The sequence below is a fragment of the Rhagoletis pomonella genome, unplaced genomic scaffold (genome assembly GCF_013731165.1).
Source record: "Rhagoletis pomonella isolate Grant_MI unplaced genomic scaffold, Rhpom_1.0 Rhpom_scaffold_00004, whole genome shotgun sequence".
In the NCBI taxonomy this organism is placed as follows: domain Eukaryota; kingdom Metazoa; phylum Arthropoda; class Insecta; order Diptera; family Tephritidae; genus Rhagoletis; species Rhagoletis pomonella.
In genome coordinates this window covers 1,928,473-1,953,900 of record NW_023458558.1, presented here as the reverse complement: position 1 = coordinate 1,953,900, position 25,428 = coordinate 1,928,473, and the positions used below count along the sequence as shown (strand labels likewise).

General features: G+C 33.7%; 2 protein-coding genes across 2 annotated transcripts in view; both read right to left on the bottom strand.

Moving 5' to 3' along the window:
- LOC118736797 (prolyl 4-hydroxylase subunit alpha-1) overlaps window positions 1-21,252 on the bottom strand; it is a 108,960-nt gene extending 87,708 nt beyond the window's left edge. Inside the window, exons 1-2 of the mRNA XM_036466834.1 lie at window positions 20,811-21,252; window positions 20,477-20,561 (exon numbers count right to left, since the gene is read on the bottom strand). The gene's annotated coding sequence lies outside the window, so the exon portion shown is untranslated. The remainder of the gene's footprint in view (window positions 1-20,476; window positions 20,562-20,810) is intronic.
- Window positions 21,253-23,719: 2,467 nt separating this feature from the next.
- Window positions 23,720-25,428, bottom strand: part of LOC118736794 (neutral ceramidase) — a 7,204-nt gene continuing 5,495 nt past the window's right edge. Inside the window, 4 exon segments of the mRNA XM_036466830.1 lie at window positions 23,720-24,168; window positions 24,257-24,636; window positions 24,739-24,969; window positions 25,033-25,409. Of these exon segments, the coding sequence (XP_036322723.1) occupies window positions 23,985-24,168; window positions 24,257-24,636; window positions 24,739-24,969; window positions 25,033-25,409 (1,172 nt within the window). The 3' untranslated portion in view covers window positions 23,720-23,984.

The following is a 25,428-nucleotide window of genomic DNA, read 5'->3' as shown; positions in this document are numbered from 1 at the left end:
AAAATTGTGTTCATCCCTGTGTCATTATAATAAATTATATACCTAATTTCTGCATACATACATATGTGGCTAAAATAAAAATGTTTTTTGGTTATGGCCTTCTTCCAACAAACGAGCGATATAATTACGTTAAGTGCGTTAGTGTTCATAATTAAAAGTAAATAACTTTACCTTATTCGAAACGCTTAAACCAATTCAGTAATTTAATTTGATTTATTGAGAAGCAAATCACTGAATATACATACATATGTATGTACATAAATACATATGCCATATAGATAAATATGTATGTATGTATGTACAAACGTCGATAGATATGAACATTCATTCATTCGTACGTATGCATCTACATACGAGTACGTTTGTACGTTTAAGCAAACAATACCAGTTAAGATATGGATTTTCAAAAGCTAAAAAGCGGCGAGTGGGGCGATCGATCGGCTGCTTGAAGCAGGATCGAATGGCACTTGAGGAACGTCACAGACAGAGTGAATGTCACACATCGTAAATGCCGTAATTCGTTATAACCATTAACAATAATGATTAAAACTGGTTAGCTGGTTTGCGGTAAAAACGGGCTTGTTGCGGCCAATGTCATGCTTTCGAACACTATTTGTATTTGACAATCGAATGGCATTAAATTAGCATACCTAGAATGGCAATTATATAATCTTAGCTTCAACCACTTTTTAATGTAGACCTAAAAAGTCACTAATCGGCAAAAAGTAATTTAAACATATATGTGCCTGTGAATAGCAAAAATCAGGGCTAAAAAATGGAAATTTCAGATTGTACCGAATATCATAAAATAAATGTAATAAATTAAAAAAAAAAGTTACATCATTCGTGTGTAGTCTTTTAATAATATTTTTTAAAATATGAGCACAAAAGGAGGATGTACTTTAAAGTTGATAAGCCTTTTTTAACTTAGCTTATATCTACATACATCCAGAGTAATAGTCTAATGGGAAACGGAAAAGTTTTGTTTTTGCCTAATTTTGGTCCACTGAAAAATATTGGCGAAATAGACCAAAAACACACCTTGCGAAATTTACTTTATTCCAGTCTTGTATAAAACAACTGGAAAAGTCTGCTAATTTATCAGATTCCCTTTAAATTCTGCATCAAAAAGAAAATTTTGAAAAAAATGTCGCTTACGTTATTTTGACGGTTAGGGCTCGATATATTCCAGAAATCAAATAGCGAATATTGGTCAAATAGCTATTGCCTCCATATGAGGCCCTCACCTACAGAAAATATGAAATTTGAATAAATCCTAGACCCAGAACTGTACAGGCGAATAAAACCAATAGAAAAGTTAAAAATGTTCTCATATGCGGGCAACTTTAGCTTTTATGGTTTCAATAGACTAAAAAATGCATTCCAACAATTGCAAAGATAGAGCGTTTGTAGATTTCACACCATCAAGGGGACCTTCTCCCCTAGGGTGCAATGACGTTTTATGGAAGAAATTAATTCCAATTACGAATATAAAAAATATAACAAAAATTACGAGTTTTAGGATAGCTAAGTAAAGTGTTAATTTTTCGTAGTAGCTGTTCTAAATGCAATTTAAAATGTTTAAGAGAATACATAATATGATTTCGTTGATTTCTTCCTTTTGACCACTTTTCCCCACTTTTTCCCATGCCGACAAGTAAATATATTATCACAGTAATGGAAATAGAAAAAAATATGAATAAAAATTCACTTAATCAAAAGATGATTGTACCTAAAATCAAGTGATTGTACCTAAATAATGTACCTTTGAGTCAGCAAACGCCGGAAAAAGGTACAATTGTACCTACGCTTTCATCCCTGGTATATATGTGTGTATGCCTTCTAGTCATTTAGGGATGGCACTGGTTTAAGCTTTACCCCCAATGCGTGGGTTCGACCACGTCGAGACGAGGAGGCGCAAGGATTTATTTTGTTTACTGATTTGCAGGGTTACCTTGATGAGTTTGGGTTCCGGTTTTTCTTCCTCCACTCCATCGTGGTTTCAAGTTCCAACGAACGAGGCATCATTACAACTTCCGAAAGTACTTTATGTTCCTGGCGCATTTTAGAGCCAGAATGTCCAATACGTGGAAAGCACCGCAAAAAAAGCACACAACCAAGCGCCAACGGAACACTCACTATGCACTTTCAATTTCAATGGAAAAGAAAGACAAATACAATGTATGAAATGTATCAATCAAATATTTGTTTTTTTTTTTTTTGTTTAAATAGCCAAAACGAGCAGTTCTCCTCACAGCCAATTAAAACTTGTTTTACTTTATCATCGGCATGTCTTCATGTCACACAGACTTTTAATTTGCCAACCGGCTAATCAACGTAACCCTGTTTGGCCGCCCAGCCTCCAACACTGTTGGTTACTAAGCCACGCATGCGCGCTGACATGTTTAGCTGATTAACTACTTATGAATATGCATGCATGTACATAGGCGTAAGGTATCTGCGCATATGTAAATATATTTGATATTACCTGTCGAACTGGCACCTTATTAGTATTTATGCGAAAGCTATTTTCTCTTTCATTTCAGTTTTAATTTGTTCATTTGAAACCATTTGCCTCAATGAAATCTTTCGCAAAAGTCGTGCCATATTTACAGACTGAAAATTCATCAGTGCCATAGTGGCAACGTTCGCCGGTATGGTGAATAAAAGAAGAAGATAAAAACGAAGCACATTAGTTCGCCTCATAAGACGTGATTTTGCAATATTTTTGTGCATCAATTTTTCTTTGCTCTTTATGTGGTGGTGCACAGTGACCGATTGGCACAGTGTTCTGGCAGCGGCCAAGCATTTGCTTATTGGATACACGTTTGTTAAAAATATCAAACATCTACTTCTTAAGAATTTCGTTTTTCGTTTCAGCTTAGTTAATAAAAATTTTCTGAAACTTATTCTGAAGAGGGGGATTCACGGAAAACCGTTTGCGAAAGCTTTTAAAAGTTTTTAAACAAATTTTTAGGAACAACGTCAGGAACAGTTTCCTAAATTTTCTTGTTTCTGATAAATGGAAAGAAATGATAAATTAAACGAATAGCACCTTAGTCGACATTCATTCTCGCTTAGCCAAGTTGGCAGTCCTGTTAGTGCGACGATTGATCTCAACCGCTCGCCGTCAATCCTAGTAAGACAGAACTCGTCTTATTCACCAGGAAGTCAATGCAACTCTTCCTAAATAAACTGAGAAAGACATCGGTAGCTTTATATAGGGGAGCTATTACTAAGAAATAGGGTATCTCGCACAAAGTGATTTCTTGTCGCTACGACACCACAGTTATGGTCTGATTATGGCAACTTAACGTAACTTACAGGCTCTCACTTGAAAATTATCTTAAATGGATGTTGCTTACAATTGAACAGTCGAAACTTAACGTAACTTAAGGCTACGTTCATTTTGATTTTCTTGGTTCTAAGTTCTAAGTTCCGTTAAGTAAAGTTGGCATAATCAGGATTTTAAGCGGATTAACTAATAATAATAACGGAGGAACTAATATTCGACAGAAATCGGATGCAGAGCTCACTGATGGTACGTTCAGAATTGGTCGCGGAAAGCTTGACCTCCTCCATTTGTTAGAAATATCCTGTAAAAATAAAAGCTGCCAGCCTGAAAGCAGTTTTGTGAAGTTTCTTATGGAAACTGGTGAAAAGCGTCGGAGCCGCTAAATCCATAAAATTAAGAAAATACCTAATTTCGAACTACAGTGCGGCACTTGGTGCTCTACTTCAACACCTTACACCCCTGCGCTGTAAAGCTCCACATAAAGTGTAGGGTAGCAGTGGCAACAGTTGCTATTATTGAATAATTGCCTCATTCCGGTTAACTGTGCTAGTGTTGCTGGCATGCCAACATATATTTGATATATGTATATGAAAAAGCAACAAAAGCAAATACATATGTACATATGTACCCACATAAATATATGTAGTGCACATCACTGCTCACGAGATGCAACATTCATAAATTATTAATACATACATTACAACCCAGCCAGCATTTCAATCATAAAATCAATCATTTTATGCGCCCACCTAATCGCAGAGTAACTACGAATATAAAGCCAGCCGCAGCAACGGTTCAAACAAATTTTTATAAAGAATAAAATAAACCGGTTTTCCTAAGAGACAGCTTTGCAAACCGCGCAATCCGTGCACCGTGCAAGCGCTTTGCAAGACTGCGAGAATATCCCTATTTTATTTAAAAAAAAAACGCGCCACAGAAAAAAAAGTGGCTTGAACAACTTGTAACAAACAATTTCACCAAAACTTCTTCCAAATGCTGACTGGTATTTGCAGCGCCAATGAGGGTACAAGCAAATAAGTGTATGAGTATGAGGTGGTACTTATGGAATAACAAAATGACCAACGAAAAAATTCTATTAAAAGTGGCGATATATCTATATTTTTGGGCTAGAAATTGTCTAATCGACGCTAGGCATTTGCTGCGAAACACTATCGAACTAAGTTTTGTTTGGTAAAAATTAATTCTGAGAAAAATCGTCTAGCAATACGCATTTGGTATATATTTAGTACTCGTAGAAGTACAATATCTATATTGTAGTTTTCCGTAGCTACGTAGCAATAATCATTCGTAGCACGAGGGTGGTACACTTGTAGTATAGAACGCAGTATCAATACTATACAACGAATATGAATAGTGAAGAAGTTAAGACTATTTTTATTATATTTTACACTGCGGTCTGCAGATTTATGAATACTCGTACGCCGTGTTTGATTGGTATTCTTGACCGTTTGAGGCCTATGATATTTTTTTTTAGAAAAATTAATGTACATACCCATGTTCTTTGTCATCTACCCACCTCAATTTGTTCATATATATGAATGTATTTTTTTCACTACCACTATGCACTTTAGTGGTAATGCATTGCAATAAATTTTTGAACAAACCTGTTGTAAGGATATTAGACATCTTATAAATAAAACTAAATGTATATATATATATGTACGTGTATGTGTCTTTTATGGGCGTCCAAAGTACTAAACCGATCTTTATAAAATTTTTACAGCAGGTTAATATGATGCCCGGGGGAAATATTATTACTTTTAAAGATAAAGGACACGCCCCCAGCAGAGAGAAAATTTGTATCGTTCGTCATATCTGCCCAACTTTTTGGTGCGGATTAATGATACTTGGGTATATCTGTCATCATTTTGGAAAATTGAGGGGTTCCACGCCCTAGAAAATAGGGTCTTGAAATTTTTCAAACAAAGCATTTTCGGTGGGCATCCTAATGTTCATATGGAAGAATAGTGACACTTTTCTAAAACGAAAATGGATTTTATTTTCTGACACTTTCACTGAAAGTATTCTATTCAATAACGAAATGATGCCGTAAGACATTTGATATGGTATAAAGAACTATCGAATTGGCTACCTAAGAAATTTGCACAGATCGCAAACTTGTCCTAAATTTGTTAAATAGTTTAATTAGTCAGTGATAGTGAAACCTTCGTTCCCTTAGCGCTCACCAGATAGTGATAGTGAAATAGAATTTTCACTATCACTATGTAGTGCTAGTGAAATTTGAAATACACTACCACTAACCATATAGTGAAATAGGAAATGCACTATCACTGAAGCTCTAGTGGTAGTGAAAATCTCGATTTAGTGCAGCGTGCCCAACCCTGGCTTTTATATAATATGTAGCATGCAGGTATCGATACTTTTTCTTGGAAGTAGCATCGAAAGAAAGTATCGATACCTGAAAAACCTCATATCGGTACTTTTGGCTATGAAAGTATTCCTTATTAACAAAATAAGTTAAATTTAATTTTTCAGATCATAAGTTAATGATTATCTGGTTTGACTGACCGCAGAGTGGTGTTGTCTAGACATTTTTGTAGAGAACGTGTTCAGCTACAATTAAACAAGTAAGAGCAGCGCTGTCTTCGGCTATGCCGAAGGCTTCATACCTTTCATGAACATCTGCAAATTTTACTTTGACAGATTACTGCTTTTGAGTACATCTGCATACATCGATAGAGGAGTTACATACCTATATAAAAAATCGCATCTGAACAAACAGAGGTATGGAAGATATACCTTATATTAGCACCAATCTAAGTGATTTTCACTGCTATGTGATCGGTATGTAAACCGACACAATTTATTGGGTTTAGTTTCCTACATAAAGGAGATATATCGCAAAAACTGGTATCTGAACAATCAGTGCTATAGGAGATAAAGCTTATACAGCATAGATTTTGACGATTTTCTCAGTAGACTTTGTATTATTATTTATAAAATATCTTACGAAATTTATCGGTTTTAGCTGTTCAAATAAAGGAGTTTTACAGTAAAGTCCCATATCTGAACAATCAGATGTATGGAAGATATATGTTGTAGTCACCCGATCCTTGTTATTTTCACTGTAAGTATTCTGTTAATAATGAGTGAAAATGGTGCGAAATTTCATGTTCCTAGCTGCATAAATGCATGAATTATAACGAAAAATCTCATATCTGAACAATCAGTTGTATGGGAGCTATAGGTTATAGTTATCCGATCTTTTTAATTTTCACTGTAAGTTTTCTGTTGATAATTATTGAGAACAGTGCGGAATTTCCTGTTCCCAGCTATATAACCGGAGGAGTTATAACGAAAAATTTTATATCTGAACAATCAGTTGTATGGGAGCTATAGGTTATAGTTAACCGATCTTTGTAATTTTCACTGTAAGCATTCTGTTAATAATGGGTGCAAGTGCTGCAAAATTTCATGTTCGTAGCTGCATAAATGTAGAAGTTATAACGAAAAATCTCATATCTGAACAATCAGTTGTATGGGAGCTATAGGTTATAGTGAACCGATCTTTGTAATTTTCACTGTAAGCATTCTGTTGATAATAGGTGCAAGTACTGCAAAATTTCATGTTGCTAGCTGCATAAATGGAGAAGTTATAACGAAAAATCTCATATCTGAACAATCAGTTGTATGGGAGCTATATGTTATAGTGGTCCGATTCTTCCGGTTCCGACAAATGAATAATACATTATAAAAATACACCCACTTACCAAATTTGATCCGGATATCTCGAAAACTGAGAGACTAGATTGCATACAAACAGACAGACAGACGGACAGACGGACAGACGGACAGACGGACAGACGGACAGACGGACATGGATAAATCAACTCAGCTCGACGTTCTGATCAAATAAGTATACATTTTAATGGGTCTATCTCTTTTTGTTCTGGTACTTACAAACATCGGACCAAAGTTATAATACCATTTCATGCTCATGAAAGGTATAAAAATATCCAAATAACCACACTCTAGTACTGTCAAAATACACAAATCTGTACAAATGTACAAATGGCGTGAAACCTGTTTACTCTTGCGCCCGAACAGTTGGTCCTTGTATATGTCGCATTATATCGGTTTTTTTGGCGATTGTATTCTCTTTGCATTATATAGACTTTGTCGGCTTCTCGCGGATTTTGCTGGCAATTAAGCAGCCATGAAGAACAAGGCGCTTAGAAATAACAGTGAAGGAAAAATTCCCGAGGCCGAATTTGCCTTAGTATCGAGTATATATACGAGTATGTATTTGTTTTTTCGATACCTACTCAGTACTTGGCTCAAAAGTATCGCTTCCAAAATTAGTTGGTGTCGCACGAAAAGTATCGATTATGTATTTACCTGTATCGTTTCATCCCTTATTAAATTGGACTTGGTGCAGGAAAAAGCTTTCTTATATCTACTTATTTCTTATAACAACTGTCTTATACACGATAAGTACTGTAATAGCATCTATAGATAATAGTTAGCCAAACTCTAAGAGGAGTTTACACCATCTCAATACACATTTTGTAAAATGGTAGAAACCTCAGTTATAATACAAGCAATTTTATGCAATTTTACATACTAATGTACGTATAACTGGACTTCAAAAATAATCCTTAAACATTTTGACCATAACGGGGCATACAAAGGGAACATGCAGAGGATTTTATTTACCTCATTTCATAATTTTGTTCATATATATTTTTTTTTATAAAACTACTGCGCTTCTTAAGGTTAGATATTAGTTAAAAAAGCATTTAGAAGTTTAACGATTAAAGGCATTGCTAATTACTAATTTTATATGCCAAAGCTTTACAATATTTGAAACAACCAACCAGTTATTTATTAATATCTTTAGTAAATGTGCAGGCATTATCGAGTTGTAAGAGTAAAACAGGAAAAAAAATCATAAACAAAAGATGCTAAACAGTTTTTTCGCATATAAATTAGCAAAACAGGCGGCTATGGGAAAACTTGTTTTTCATATTTAACTGTTTGTGTTGATGAACTTCAAATCACAATGGCAAACTTGCCGCTAATGCTTATAAATACGTACATACGTTTATACATATGTATATATATAAGTATTTATGCACATATGTACGTACCTATATATTGTACATAGTTTGTATGTGCATACATATATACGCTGAAATGTCGGCAAAAATAGATTTATGGATGGTTTTAAATGAAAATTCGCTTCTTACTTAGTATAATTGAGAATGCTAAATTCAAAACTGGAATTTACTTATTTTTGGATGGCTTTCATAGTTTCACTGTAAATGCAGTTTGAAATTGAAAATTTGGGTTCTTGTGTCATTTACATACATATAGTTCGTTCTATTTTCAAAAGTGAGGTGTCAAATGACAGGACTTGGCCTGTAGATGGGCAATAAAGTTAAATTTTTTTGAAACAAGTTTTATTAAAATGATTTGATATGTTAAATTCATTTGATATTACAATATGGGTATCAATTGAAATGGTTTTGCAAATTCTTTACGTTTCAACGACACGTAGAAGAATTGACACACGTTTAAAAAATTAAATTCACTTTAATTAAGAGAATAAGGTAACTGAAATATGTATATCAATAAATATGGGTATCAGAAAAAAGAGGAAAATGGACATATTTAGCAAGAAATAAGTGTAGAGTAAAAACATTCCTGAGTTAATTTAAGAGTGCGCTAATTTAAAATGAATGGAATCAGAACAAACCACTGATTGTTAATATATGTAGTTGTAATAAAATAACAAATACGATATCGCAAACCTTTGATTTGACACAATTATTATTTTAGTTTAACTAAAATTGACTTTACAAACCTCTTCGTAATATTTGCAAGCTAACCTTCTTAAACCTCTTTCGTCTGACTCCCATATTTTGATACCTATCTATTTAAATAACCTAATTCCTCTAATTCCAAAGGAATCTGAATTTCTTAACAGGTGGCAACCCTCTACATTCGTTAAGAATTAAACTCTTTTCATATACACTTCGATTGATTCCCAGCTCTTAATAATTCATTTATTAAAAAATTTGATTTCAATATTTTAACAGGTGGCAACTCTTTAAGAAAAATAAACCTTTATTATCACATTTGTTTCCGTGAAGAGCCTCCGCATGGCGATGCTCTCATTAAAATTCTTAGTATAGCATTTGTCGAATTTAGTGGCTTCCTGGCGGCATATAATTTATGTTATAGGGAAATTTAATTCTTTTTAGTGGATAAATTAGCTCTACAAAAATACCAAACACGTTCACATGGCAGACAACGAATTTTTAGATTTTTGCCCACTTAGGCGGCACTGTGTGACGTACATAAATGATGTGTTTCACACCGTTCCCATTTGAAATATTTATTACTTTCCCTACAAAATATTAGGGGTCTTCGGCAAAAGTGATAAACTGTTGCTAAAATGATATACATATATATTATTTTGGTAAATGAACTCTCAAACTTTGTATGGAAATCTATTTAAGCAATGTTTATCACTTTACCAATTTATTTATTATATTTTTATTTATTTTACATGGTTAGTGGTAGTGCATTTCAAATTTCACTAGCACTACATAGTGATAAATAGTGAAATAGAATTCATGGGTAACGTTGTTTTTTTTCACATGCACACATTACTTTTCAAAACGATGTTGACCAGTGAAATAAACCACACGGGATCGATAATGAATTCCAAGGAGTGGTGCAATTATCACTTTCACTCATTCGGTGTTTAACTATGTTTTGTTTATCTTGCAAATGGTGTTATTATGTGTAGTAACAGAATTTGGTAATAAGTTTTAAAACGTTAATGCGCGCCACGTTTAGGAGGAATACGTTTAAGTTTTAGGCAAAATAAGAAAACTCTTGGGTTGGAACTTGCTGGAAGTTGTTGAAAATAAGCGATGCGCAGACACCTCTTTGAAATATTTATTGAATATCAAACATTACATTTACAACGGCTACATTTATTTATTCATTTTAAACGTTTGGAATCAACTTTTTTGTTTACTTATTCTTTGGAACGTTAACGTATATTTCAAACGCATTCTGTTTATTCTGGCTGTGAAATGGGACTATCTGGAAAGGTATGAGGAAACGCAGCCAATATTAGTTGATTTTTAAAAAGCTAGTTTGCCAAATTAACATTTGAGAGAAGTCAGAGCAAAAGAAAGAGCGAATTGAAATATAAGAGACATTTACATATTTTAAGAGTAAACAATTGCAACGCCATATAATGTCTACGTGACTTTCTTTTAGTTTTTTTTCTACATATGTTTTTTATATATGTTATGTATATTAGACTGGGTCAATTTTGTTCGTACTATAATAGTAATGTTATGTTGTCTTAGATCCAAGCTACGAAAGATTAATTTAAAACATATCTCTAGCCCGCGCAGCTGATTCAAAGTTTATCAATTTGAAAATGTGATAATTAGAGATGTGCCGGATAGAGATTTTGCCAGATAACCGGATTCCGGATATCCTGTAAAAAAATAAGAGACTCTTGCCCCCAATAAATTTTACCATATTTTGGTTTATTCGGTTTTTTTTTTGTTTAGCTAGAATTTCTGCTTTTTCGAGTTGAACAGTCCAATACGTACATAATTCAAATACAAAATTTCTCCTCTCAAAGCCAAGTTATGATATAATCCTGTATTAAAAAATAACTTCTGCGTCTACCACCCGGATTTATCGATTATTTCGGAGTCGGCGTAAAACTGTAGGTTCCTCCCCTTGTGTGGCAACATTAATGCGCACGCCACAAATCGGGAAAGAAGCCCGGCCAAACACTAACAAATATGTAAGCAGCAATCTATTATAATAATTATTATAATAATTATTATTATAATTATTATTATAGTCGCAAAAAATTTCCAAATTTGTTTACACTGGCAATGAAATACCTCTTTATGTTGAAAATAGAAGAAAATAGAAACGGATTCTGGACCGTTAACGGGCCAATGCTTCTAATGAAAAATTTATAAATTTTTAACTCTAATTACTAATTAGATACTGTTTAATTTTTATTATAAAAAAAGATCTTAACTAGATCTGTCGGGCTTTTAGCCAGTCCGCGGATATAGGCCGGCTCTCCCCTAGAAGATATTCAGATGAATATTAGGGAAAAATTTATAGGTAATTTTTTTGATAAGGGATTTCGTACTAAATTTAAATGGTTGTAAATCAAAAATTCGGAAGAACTATATGCGTTTGTTGTAATATATACTAAAATAATCGCAATAAATATGCAGAAACAGGTATTTTTTGCAATATATGCAAAAATATGCACTAACGATCGAATGCCACTTTAAAGGAAATTTCATGATTCGTAAACAGTGCTTCCACATTTATTAGCATAAATGGAAAATAAAGGCTCTCGTATTATAGCTCCCGAAATTGTTCCCAAATTTACAAAAATTAGCAAAGTAAAGTTAATATGCAAAACAGATTATTATATTTGGAACCAGCGACTTAAATATAAAAAAAAAAGAATAATATTTTACAGGCTTGTTCCTGCCCCCATAATACACTATATTTTCACAATTACCAAAGGATTTGAGAAAAATTAAATTTTCGATCCGCACTAATGTATGTACATAATACATATATGCATGCTTTCCTGTTTGAATAAACAAAACTGATATATATGTAGAACAACGAACAGCAAAACTAATAAACACATGATCACATACATAATATATGTACATGAATTCATTGTATATACATACGCACGTATATATGTACATACCCTGTGGGGAAAATCTCTAGTTCTGAACTGGTGCGTACATTTAGACCCAGTACTGGTTCGTGATAAATCTCTTTTGCATGCAAACATTTTGCGAATTTAACATGGCGATGTCCTAGGAAGTGTCAATTTTGGTTCTGTATTACCAAGCTATGAAAAAGCGAAGCGCAGAATAGAAGCGTAATTGAAAGAAAAAGCTGCCGAACACATACCTATGTAAAGTAAACAAGCCCCCCGCTGCATCTCTTTTTCTATAGTTCCGAACCAGTTCTAAATTCGTCACCTTAGATATATATTTCTAGTGAAAAAAACTGAAAAAATTAGTTTTTTAAAAGTACCACTTTTCGCCGATTTTTTGACTGGTGGGGATCTAGCTCCTATCGGTCTAGTTCCTTTTTTGGCGATAAAGACCTAGTACGACACTAGAAATTTGATTCACTAGTCCGTGGTTTCCCTGCAGGGTACGTGCAAGTGTATGTATCATGCTGCAACCGGCATTCTAATAAAAACCTCTGTGAGATTTCAACTTGTTGATAGTATTATCGCTAGAACACCAATGATTCGAATGGAACTTGCAGTGATCTGACACTAACTTTAAATGAAGCAAAGTTTTTACACTTATAATTATATAATATACAACATATTTACATATATATGTACATTGGGGTGCCCATCGAAAATGCTTTTTTGGAATTTTCAAGACCCAACCCACTTATTTTATTCGTTTTTTTGGAAAATATGATCGCTTATTTTTATAGATTTGTAAAGGTCATTTAGGGGTCACGACCTGTCGATTTAAGACAGAAAATAGTATTTTGTAGATTTATGAGTTTTTGAATGACTAATTTTGATTCGATTTCAAAGATCCAATATGATCTGACAAAAAGATATATAGGCTTTTAAAATGGTATGTAATAATCTATTATCGGGCGAGGCTTGTTGGTATTTTTTATTATTATATTTCTCTTAATTTTTTAAATTTTGACCATCGATTATTTCTACAATTTCAAAATATAGAGTACTATCTAAAATTAAATCTATTTTCATATAAACTGATACCTCATTTGTTGCAATCGCATAAAACCTCAGATCATATTCGATCTTTGAAATCGTATCAAGAATAGTCATTCAAAAACTCATAAATCTACGAAATCGTATTTTCTGACCTAAATCGACAGGTCGCGACCTCTAAATGACCTTTAAAAAATGTATAAAAATAATAATAATATTTCTTATAAAAACGAATAAAATTAGGAGGTAATATTTTGAAATTTCCAAAAAGAGTTTTTTGATGAGCACCCTAATGTACATGTGTACAAATCTTGCAGGTAACCCCCATCGAGGGAAGCTTTTTCTTGGCAGAAGACCACTGGCAGCTTCGCTGTTTCCTACTGTACATAGACGTGCTTTTGTAGCTCTGCTACGTTGAAGTGAATATATGTATGTACATATGTATTTCTGTATGCAGATCACTTAATTTTACTCAAAACAACTCTCACATGGGCCCACTATGCATCAAACGAATGTTGAATATTAACGACTAGGAATGCAGAGATCTACACATATCGTTGTTTAACCCTAGGACAGATACCCAACATTTACCACGAGCTTGCATACCCAAATACATTTGTACCTCAGAATGAATTGTTCTCCTTTTCTAATAGTTTTCAAAGAAATATGCAATTTTTTTATCAAGCTTTCGCTGTATTAGATGTAATTGAGTGGTTTAATGTTAAGATGGTTTGATATTACTTGCCAGATGTTAAAATTAATGCGCATCTAATGCTCTTGCCTAAATGCCAGAAAAAAAATTAAATTTAAAAATTAACAAGTAAAGAAGTTTAAGTTCTGGCGAAGCTGAACATTAAATAACCGGCGATATGTATACATATATCGTCGTTTCAAGTACAAAACCACGTATCATCATTCTGCAAAACCGCATAACTAACATTTGCAGCCAAACATTGGATTTGCTCAAACAAGCTCTTGGCTCAATCCTTATCCATTCGTCCTGAAATATAATAGCCAGAAATGCGATTGTTTTATAAAAAAGAGAATAATTTTGAAATATGAGTGTTTTTACTCTCTAGAAAATAATTTATGCAACCTCACGTACGCGGTTTTGCGTCATCTTGATACGCGTTTTGTACTTTAAACAACGATATGCATGTAAAATAAACTAAGGTGCATCGTCAAAAAAGTTGCGGTTTTCCGCCGGACTTATAAAAAAAATACGTCGGAAAAATAATAGATATACGCAGACCGATTTGAGATTACCTAAAAAAATCTCGTTCCGTTGATAAAATTTTTTAACATTAAGCTTAAACTCTTTTATCATCTGAGGTTATTTTTAATAAAAAATATTTTTTTTAAATCTAATGGCGTTATTGTTTCTACAAAAAATGTTGCCCCTCATTGAAAGGGCAACATTTTTGGTAGAAACGAAATTTATTTCTAACAAATTTGCTCTTTGGAACTATTTTCAAATAGGTCCCGCTGTTTTCGAAATATTTTGGCGGAAGTCCTAAAATATAATACACTTTATATTGCCGATGAAAAACAGTAACTTTTTTTTGTTTGGAGAGTGCTGCATCCTATTCAACATATACATATACATGTTCATACATATATTTGAAAACATGCATAAATATATTATAAATTTATATGTATGGAAAGAAAAATTGCACATGCATGCGTGTACATATATAAGGAGTATGTAAGATCATATAGACAGCTAATCGGGTTTTCCTCATAACTCTTTTATATTAGGGCAATTCATCTCAACGGGTAAATGCCTTTCAACCACGTAAGCTTACAAAATTTTTTATGGAAAACTATGAAAATTAAATATATGATAAATACGTCAACATTAACGAGAATGTTAAAATATATTCGAGCTGGCAATCACAGCCGCAGAGTTACCTAATCCAATTTCAGCCGAGAGCCTCTGCTGCTAACGCTGCGTATTATGGCGCTAACAAAAGATCTGTTCAGGATATTGTGCAAATGGTCTTATGCTTGCTACCATGGCAACCGTTTGCATTTTATTTTTGAGAATTTACAAATGCATCGAAATATGCAAATGCAAGATCATATGCCCAAGATCCTGAAGAGTCCTATTGTTTTTGTCTAAGAATTTATAACATAAATTTGAGTGAATAACAATTTTTTTTTTATTTTACGACTTAGATTGCAAGTTTGATAGACCTTCTTCGTAGAGCATTTAATTTCCTATGAGACTTGAAATTTTCATAAGTTTTCCTTCAACCATTCTCGAGAGAGATATATTTTTATTTAGGGCTGACATTTGAACAGCTGTTTTATTTCACACCGGGAAGGGAATTATTTTTTTGCATTATACGTATGTATGTATGTATATTATTATTTATATATACACATGTATGCATATATGAACGTGACTGTGGTGACATTCATCTCAGCTTCCGCAACGCAATTCACCAACAGTAGGGATGTTTCGTCCGTAAATATCGATGTTAGCATCGATGTTTTTGCTAGAAAAGTGAAAAACATCGACATCGTTCATTCGTTACGTTCGTATTCTACCGAACGACCAGAGCCAAGCGAGAGCTTGTTCTCGGAAGCTGGTGCAACCATCAATCAGGATAGAAATAGGCCTTGGGGACTAGATTAGCAAAGCTTCTTTTCTTGCGCATTTTATTCTACAAGAAATAAACTTTTATATGGTAAAAATGGCAAAAGGCCGCCAGCAAAAAAAAACATTGAAAATCAAAGCGATATTTTAGCCACTTAAAATGTGCTGATCGAACACGCTTTCAAACAGAGTTCATCCCGGTGCCACCCTGTTAGTTCATTTGTCAATTCTTGATTCTGGATATTAGCTATAATTTTATCACAAAGCTTAGCCTAAATGTAATTTCAAGAACTAGTTGAATGTTTTACTTCATACAAAGTTGCATAGGACAACCGTTTGGACAAATCTCACTCACTCAAATGCACTCTTAACACGTTCCAACAACTCTTAGCTCGCATTCAAAATGTGATTTATGGTGGCACGGTTAAAAGTTTCAATTCGATTTAAGAACGTGTTTACATGTGTGTGTCCAAACAACATGGTTTGACATAGAACGAACTGAAGCATCACATAAACAATATTAAAATGTGCATTTTTCAATTGAAAAAATGTGTTTCTTTTTTAAATTAATTTTATTAAAACCGCTGGGATATGTAAATTTTGATGTTTAGGTACATTTTATGGCTACATTTTAATTCGTGTAGTAGATGAGAAATTGATACATCGGGAAAACATCGATGTATCGTTTTTATAACCGAGGTTTTTTAACATCGATTGTTTTTGTGGAAACATCGATTTTTTTCAAACATCGACGTTTTCACTTATGAACGAGGTTACATCCCTAACAAACAGTCGTCATGTTTCTGTTTGTAAAGGAGCGAAAATTAAACACAATTCGTCTATTTGTTCCATAAAGTCAACATTGTATGTACTTATGTATGTATGTATGTATGTTAGCAAGCTTTAATATACATGCTTATGTATGTGCATATAAATATGTCCATACACTTTTCTATAGCGTCTATGGCAAGTTGAGTTTTGGAATATTCGAGTTCTGATTGTGCAGGCATACCCAAGCAAAGCTGATCGTGTTTAAGGCCGAACAAATGATTATAATTAGAGCAACGCTTTGATTGCGTCTATTCTGAAGTTGAAAAAAGCCGGCTGACTCTCCGGCTGGAATCTTGGGTGATTAGTTTATCATTTAAGGCATGCATAATTCAAATTTGTATGAACCTAAGTATGTACATATGTATATACATATTTACATACAGATACATACTAAAATAAATGAGTTCAAATACAAATACGAGTACAATATATTTTTCACTTTTTCATTCTTAATTTATTAATTTTACTTATACATTATACGTACGTACATATGTATGTATGCATGTATGCAGTTGGAATGGAGACGATTATTGGGACACCAAAAGCGACCTAAAAGAATAATATGTACATATGTATGTATTATATTTCCTAGTTTGGGTTTTTAAATAAGCTCATTAATAGCTAGTTAATGTACATATGTGAGTACATAAATATATTTGAAAAAGTAAAGTCGGAAATTTTATGCTCTCACCACCTAGGATTATTCTATACCCAAAAAAATTGCCCCTATTTTTTTATTTTGAAAACAAAAATATTTAGAGATCGCTCAAAGCGCCCAAAGTTTTCCATGGGAAAAGACAAATTTTCATAGAAATGGTATAGAATAGTTAAAAATCAATATTTTTCTACCAGACAACTATGTTTTTTTGCACGAGATTCCCAATAATAATTGTTCATTTAACCATTTTTTCATCGCAACTATAATTTATAGGTCCGCCAAAAACCCGCAGAAATCCCGAAAAATGCAATGGGGCGACCAAGAAAAAATCGTTAGTTTTAAAATAAGGTTAAATAAACAATTAAATATTATAATTGAAAGTATCCTGAAGAGAACCAGAGTTTTCGGATTTAAAAATATACAGGCATGTTCTGAAATTCGAAACTTTGAAATCGACTCGATTTGCCAAATATTTTTTAATTATATCTGATGAAAAGAGTGAATATTCCAATTGAAAACCGTAAAAGAAGTAGCAGCGATATGAAATACATAATTTTAATGCGAGACTTTTAAATTTTTGGGTTAAAAACCTTCGAAAAAATTATCGAAATCGGGTCGATTTCAAATTTTGGAATTTCAGAACATGCCTGATAGTTTTTCAAGAATTCTATACCACTTCTACGAGAAATTTTATTTTCCCATATAAAATTGCATGGGAAACTTTGAGCGCTTTGAGCGACCTCTAAATATTTTTTGATTTCAAAACAAAAAAAATAGTAGTACACTTTTTTTCAATATGGCCCAATCCTAGGGGGTTGGAGCATTACAATTCCGACTTTACTCTTTTTGGACCACCCTAATGTACATACATAATTCTGCTGGTACAATATATGTGCATAGAATTTATTATCGGTGCATGAGAAAACAAGACATAACATCCGCAAGTTGAGATATTGTATATTCCAGAAGTTTTACGCCAAGAAAATACCTAATTTGTTTCCTAAAGACCACTTGTCTTCTTATCATTAAAATTGTGATTTCTACTCTTCTACATGCTTCGCTTTAGTATTTATCGGCATCGTACATTTTTTTAAAGAAATAATTAGACTTCTCGAATTCTTTGCGGCCTTATTCAATTCGTTCTTTCAGTTTTAGTTACACCTTGCCAAATTTCAAGGCGAATTTATATAAGGTATCCATTTTCATATTTTTTTTTCCAAAATACTTTTCCTAGATGAATTTTTTATTAAAAGTAAATGAACTAGCAAGTATTAAGCACGTTTTTACGTTTTTTTTTTTCCATACCGACATAAAAAATTTAAGGCTTGTTTTTTATAATAGTATTTTGGTTTCGTTGAAACTCACTTTCTTTTTTGAAAAAAAAGAGTTTTTAATTTATAAACAAGAAACTGGAAACTACACACGTTTTTTGCAAGTAATTTTGACAGCATATTATTCATACGAGTCTTAACTAGTGATGCAGAAAAAATATCGATGCATCGGAAACATCGATGTTTGCTATTCGATGCATCGAATGAAACCGATGTTTTGGACCTTTCGATATATATCGATATATCGGTTTATTTTTTTTTTTCGATGCATCGACTTTTGGTGCAATGTACAATGTTCAAATTAAAATTAGTTTGTATGCTTCCAAACTCTATGCTCTTGTAACTATTCTAAATTTGGAAATTTCACTATTTATGTACTATTAGAACATACATTCCATTAATATTATGCAAAAGGTATAAGTTATTTGCACTAATAAATTGCTAATTTATTTGTAGAAACGTTTAGTTCCAAAAAACCGTCTACAAAAGAATATTAATTGATATGATATTGACCTTTTGGAAATTTGGGCAGATTTTAAGCAGCAATTTCCAAAATTGATTCACATGGCTTATAAATAAAGTGAAATAATATAAAGGATGTACGATTATTTCAAAGCAAAATTTGAGTTCGTCATTTTCGCTTTTTTCCAGGGACCGTAAACAACAGTTACTTTTTTTCAACAGCTAAACTTGGCCAGATATTTTTAAGTCGAAAATAAAAGTTATTTCCCAATAATAAACAAGCCGCTTATCCGAATTAAACAAGTTTTGTATCAACTGAAAGAGGACTAAAATAGCTTTAAAGCTGAAATATATAAACGAGGAAAATATTTAAATAAAAAAATGTTTTTTAATTACCATAGAACATACCTTGGGTCAGGTATATGCATTTCTTTTGTATTAAACTATAAAAAAATATAAATAGAAGTGGTAGCCTTCGATCGTTATTTCTGTTTAAAAGCTATTTAAGTCCTCATTCATTTGGTACCAAATTTGTTTAATTTGGAGAAGCGGTTTGTTTACTATCCGGAAAGACTTTTATTTCGAACTTAAAAATTATCTGGCCAAATTTGAGGGGAAATTATGCACCTTATAATCCTCTGTTGCAATGATCCGTATATATACGATATGCCCTATTTTCGCTGACTGACTGCCGGACTAACTTTTTCTACATACTCATTCAGCTTCTTTAAACGATGTTTTTGTTGCCTTACGACATTGTTTTTACATTCTATGTCTTATTTTCGTTTGACTACAAACAGTTTTTTCTAGATATGATTTTAGCTTTAAACCGACTTCAAAAAAGGAGCAGGTTATCAATTCGTCGAAATATTTTTATTTTTTATATATACAATTTTTCGAGCTAAGCAATTTTTTATGTCTGATTACGGCAGAACTCCACAGGCAAAAACCGATGGCCTACGAACTGTCATTTTGACGAGCAATACGATTGCAAGTTTGCAAGTTTTTGTTTGTGGGCACTTTGAGGTCTTGAAATAAGCATTTGCCGCATGACGCCACCAGACAACATTCTCTCAATTTCGGTGTTTAAAAACATTTAAATCTTAAAAAAAAACTTGCTGAATAATTTCCTAAAACGTAATCATAAATAATCCAATAGGGAACAGATTTTTATTTTGATTTAATATCAAAATTTCATCAATGTTACCACCAGCACCCTTTCTTTCAAATGAAAATATGGCTGTCAAACTATCGAATTGCCTGCAATAGATGTCAAGCAATAAGCGCTGACATATGTACATATATTGCAGCCCATGAGAAATTGGCGGTCTCCATGGGAAATATATTTTGTGACATGGTTATCACGACATCAGTGTTTTCCGGTGGAGACAGGGCCTTACCCCCTCGTTTTCTTTTTTTTTTATTGGAAAGGTATGAACGTACATACATATGTCCATATATACATAAGGCGCAAGAATCTACAGAGATGTAATTGTCTTTTGAATGCAAAACTTACCACTAGCGCAGCTAATAAGTCAGTTTTTGTTATTTGTGTTTTTGGGATGTCATCCAGCCCACCAGCCAAATATTGCACTCCGTTTCTAATGAGAAACTGAATTCACATAGACGAAGCTTAAGTTTGTATAATTTTTTGATAACAAAAGTTAAAAGAATATTTCCGTAAACAAATCGATTAGAACTTGCCCCTTTTTTATATGTATATATGTATGTACATACTATACATACATATGTAAGTATATTTGCAGTTGTTTTTTCGCGTTTACATTGATTGTGTTATTCGCTTCTACAACGCGCCGGATAAATTCTGTTTACACATACTTTTCTCGTACCTAAAATTACTTTTTGGCTCCTTTCTTCGACTTTCGTTGTGCTCTCAATCTCACTTTTCTTCTTCTATGTACAAATGTAGCTCTCCTTGCACGCTGTTCGCTGGTCTTGCTGTAGTTATTATCTTTGGTTTGGATATCGCCTTCTGGCTAACGCGTTGCACTTTGTCGAAGTTAAGTGGAAGATTTGCCTCCGATTTCAAGAATGCTCTTGGATCACAAAAAATATAACTATGTATGTACTTATTATCACATTCAGCACACTCGCGTTTATTCACCCTTCAATGCAATCTACAAATTGCCGACGGACTGTCGTCCCACACAAAATCGATGCAAATGTTTAATTTTCCGTAAGCGTGAAATTTTCCTTTCCTGTGATTGCGCACTTGTTGGAAACGGTCCGGCCACGAATCTTTTACTAATTTCCACTTGGACTGTGTGCCGCATCGCGCACTGGCTTTTATTTAAGTTGCAGAGATTCACTAAACACATTTAATGTATGGTGAATTCAAAAACCGAAATTCTCTCCGGTGCGAAGCGGAACTCCCCACATTTCCACAATGAAAGAGAAATATCTGTTGTCATAAGCAATAACCGTCTAAGTCGACTTAAGAAAGAATTGAGTTATACATGCTATCGTTTTCTGCAACTACTTTTCCATGTGTATGTGAAACTCACATATCGTTGTCTAGGCTATTTAAAAAGTTATAAATGAAAATATTTAGGTTTCTCTATACGGTTAATATTACAATTCAAATCTTTAAATCGTTTTTTCCCGAATTCAGGTTTTCGACTGAGGCGATTATTGCTTTTGACCACAGATATGTACATACACTTGGGCGTACATATATACCCACATGCACATATGTATGTATATATGAATGTGAAATGAATAGAGCTGTTTTAATAACAGAGATAAAACCTGAGGGGACTACTGTAAAATATTAAGTACTTGTAAGCAACTGAGATTATTTCTTCAATGAATGGCACTACCAAGCAATTAAAAAAAAATAAGTTTTAAATATTCTAAATATATACTTGCCATCGGCCATAATAAAGGTTGGTGGGACAGTTTCGATAAATAGTCGAATGCAACTCTGCAACATCCGCTCTCGCGCTGTTTTTAGAAACGATAGGTGAACAGTGTTGATGTTTTGAGATACATACACTTACCTAATAGGTACGTTACAGAAAGCGTACCTTATACATTCATAACACACGCCAATAAATTAAAAAAAAAAATGTTTTAGGCACGGAAACTGAGTCCTGATCATTATAGGATTTTTTTCGTAGATTCAGAATCTGAAATTCGAAATATTAGATTGGTTCCACTTTTTGAGATATTTCGCTTTAAAATTATCTAAGTTTTGGCATTTTTTAGACATCTATAATGGAATACGGGGTCTGGTAGAATCTTTTGAATAAGATGTAAAAACAGCTAAACATTGCTCTTTTAGCACAAAAGTTAAAATTTGATTTTTATAAACGTAAGCTACAAAAACAAGTTTTAAAAAATATAAACAGCAAGTAACTGTAATATGAAATTTTCTCAGTTATTTTGAAATTTCTAATGTAGACACCTTTAAATGAAATTTCTAAGGTCAGAATCTGATTCTGCGTACTAAATCCTATAAGAATCAGCTCTTATTAACTGTTATTAACTTATTAAAGTTTTGTTGGCCATATAGAATAAAATTTTTATATTTTTAAGGAATTTACTTTATTTTAATAAAGAAATAAGTTCAAATAATTATATAATTACGCAGTAATTGATACGGAATTCATATGGTAAATCAACGACAGTATACTGACTAAGGACTCCTACTGTGAGCTGCATATTGGTAAACGTTCCGACGAGGTCAAATATTGAGGATTTATGGCTTAGTTATAACTTCTACCTAGATAAAGCCCCCTATTTTGTTGAAAACGAAGTGATCCAAACATATTCTGTATTAATGCCTGATCTTGGTCGGGCTAAGTCTGAAGATATTCAATATATAAATAAACAGCCTAACCTCTTGAAATTAGGAATTCGTTTACTAAAATCGTTTTAGCTTTGCTTAGGGAAGATGGAGTTATCTTGAGCGAAATCATTTAATAAAAATTGTATACCTCACGTATAAGACTACTAACAAATTATCAACTTTTGATTTGTTTTGGCCTAAGGCTAGCCACTTCGAATTCGAATATGGACTCAGAATTCCTTCGTCATCTCCGGTTTTCCAATTAACCCTAAACTAAACATGCGACATGTTCAAAAAGATTAGAAATTGCATAATAAATATCGCTTTGCTTAGTAGAGCTCATTGTCGATTGGAGTGAGTTAACAAAATACTGCTGCTTGCTGGTAGCGCAACCGGAGTTGGACTAATAATGGTTACTTTTTCGAAACGCGGCTGAACAGAAAATACCTCCGCATACTACTATGGTCTCTATAGACTTTTGGCTCTGCAGTTATCTATCCCTAAATTTGTTGCAGATGCACAGTTGAAAGGCCATGCACATTGACGATTTTTTAAAGTCACAAAAGTAAAAGCTCCCTCTGAATTTGCTCTGTAAAATTACACCTTTATTTGGATGTAAGTGAAGAAATAAATTATACGTACCAACTTTCAAAATTACGTTCATTTTGAAATTGTATCAAATATAATAAAATTGTACCTAATTTACCTTTTAATTGAAAAAGATTTAACAAAGGTACAAATGCTCCTACAAAATCTGCACTGGTGGAAAGTGAGCAAACTGTGGAACACCGCTCATCGTTTTTGGTTCTCTACTCCCATTTCTCAAGTTATTAAGGGCGACATCTAGCGGGTGACTAGCTGAGCAAAGAGGCGAACCGGAATCTTTAGCCGGAAGTGCTTATTCGTAAGTGATTAGAGTAAGGTTTAAAGCAACAGTTCTTTTCTATTACCTTTCTTTTAAACTTTATTTTACATATTCACAACTAAATAGTAGGCAAAAAATACATATGTATGTAGGTACATATGTATCGTGTATGGCACAGAATAGCACATTAAATTTCCAATCGTTTTAATTAATTTTAGATATGTATATGTATGTATATAGCTGACAAGCAGTTACATCCTGAAGAGCGCAGTCTCTGACTAGTTATCCAATCATTCCATATCGTATGTTTGCATGCGTATACATACAAATACATAGGATATACGCCGATTAGTCTTCCGTAACTATGAATGAATTCGAAATGCCTTCATAGGGGAAAATGCCGCCCAAGATATATTTATAGTTGCCAAAGTGCCGAATGCGGTATTCGCCGGGAAGAGTATTGGGGCCAATGGTCCAGTGTATGTGAATGTCACTGAAGCCGAGTATCAAATGAACGCGTTCCCAAATGAATCTATAGGAATGCATAAACATATTAAAATTTTAGATTTTAAATTAACTAAATACACTTGTGCCGCAAACACTTATGTGTGTAAATTTACTTTGTCTCCCAGCTGGCATCAGTATATGCGACCTTCCAACGTTCCTCGTTGATTTTTCGCTCTACAGCAAAGTACGTTTTTTCGTGGAAGAGATTATTGCGCGGATTGCCGGCAATGAAGGTGACTTTGACAGTTTCATTGATTTGGTATGCCTTTCGCGGTTGCAACTTAACATGTCCGAAGTCCTTGCCAATCGGGTGGCCGTCAAAAATAACGCCAGTGTTCATCGATAGCATACGATCATTCATATATGGGGGAGAGGGGCCGGGGACTAAGCGTTCGCCACGTATCATTGACTTGGTCAGTTGCTCGAAGACATCCATGTAGATAGTGTGCGTGTTCGGGCCGAAGATCGTGGACGCAGCTTCATATCGTTGTGCCTGAAAAATAGCGAAACATACATACATACATACATATGTATGTGTGTGCATATAATAGTGGGTTTAAAATGTTTTCTCTAACACTGCATGTGCATCACTCACCTGGTACTCCTCAGGCGTTGTGATGTAGCTGGAATAAATATTCGACAAACCTGCGATGATTACTTCAGTGTCCTTGCCACCTGTGGCCACAGCCACGGCGCTAATTTTATTGCGTAAACGTCGGCCTGCCATGGTAGTGAATTCGCCGGGTACCGCGGCGAAAATCAAATCACCAATTTTTAGCAGCTGGGCGGATACAATCTTAGGTTGCCACTCATACGGGAATGTAGCCTTGAGGCAAAAAATAAATGATGAAATTATTAAATTTTTGTTTTTTTCCCCAGGGGAACCTACCCTTCCAGTTGCAAGTAAAATTGGTTTAGGTGCGTGACAACTGATATCCTCTTGTGTGGGAGCGACTATGAAATCTCGAACAGCATTCCACATCGCGTTATCACTAACGGTGCCCTGTTCAAAACTAAATGAGCCGGGTCCATCTGTAGTGCCAGCAGCGAAACTGTAGCCCATCGCTGGCTGACAGCCCCGTATCCTATCCAGTTTCCTTTGCAGTGGATTGTAAGTGGTTCCATTATAGTTGGGCATGTCGATGAATTGGTGGATGAAAGATAATTCGCCAATTAATTCTCGACTTGTTGTCTCTTGACTGTTTTCGTTCAATAACCGCTAATAAAGTAAATATTTGTTTAAAATCGAACCTTATAGAAATTGCCGCAATAATGCTCACCAAAG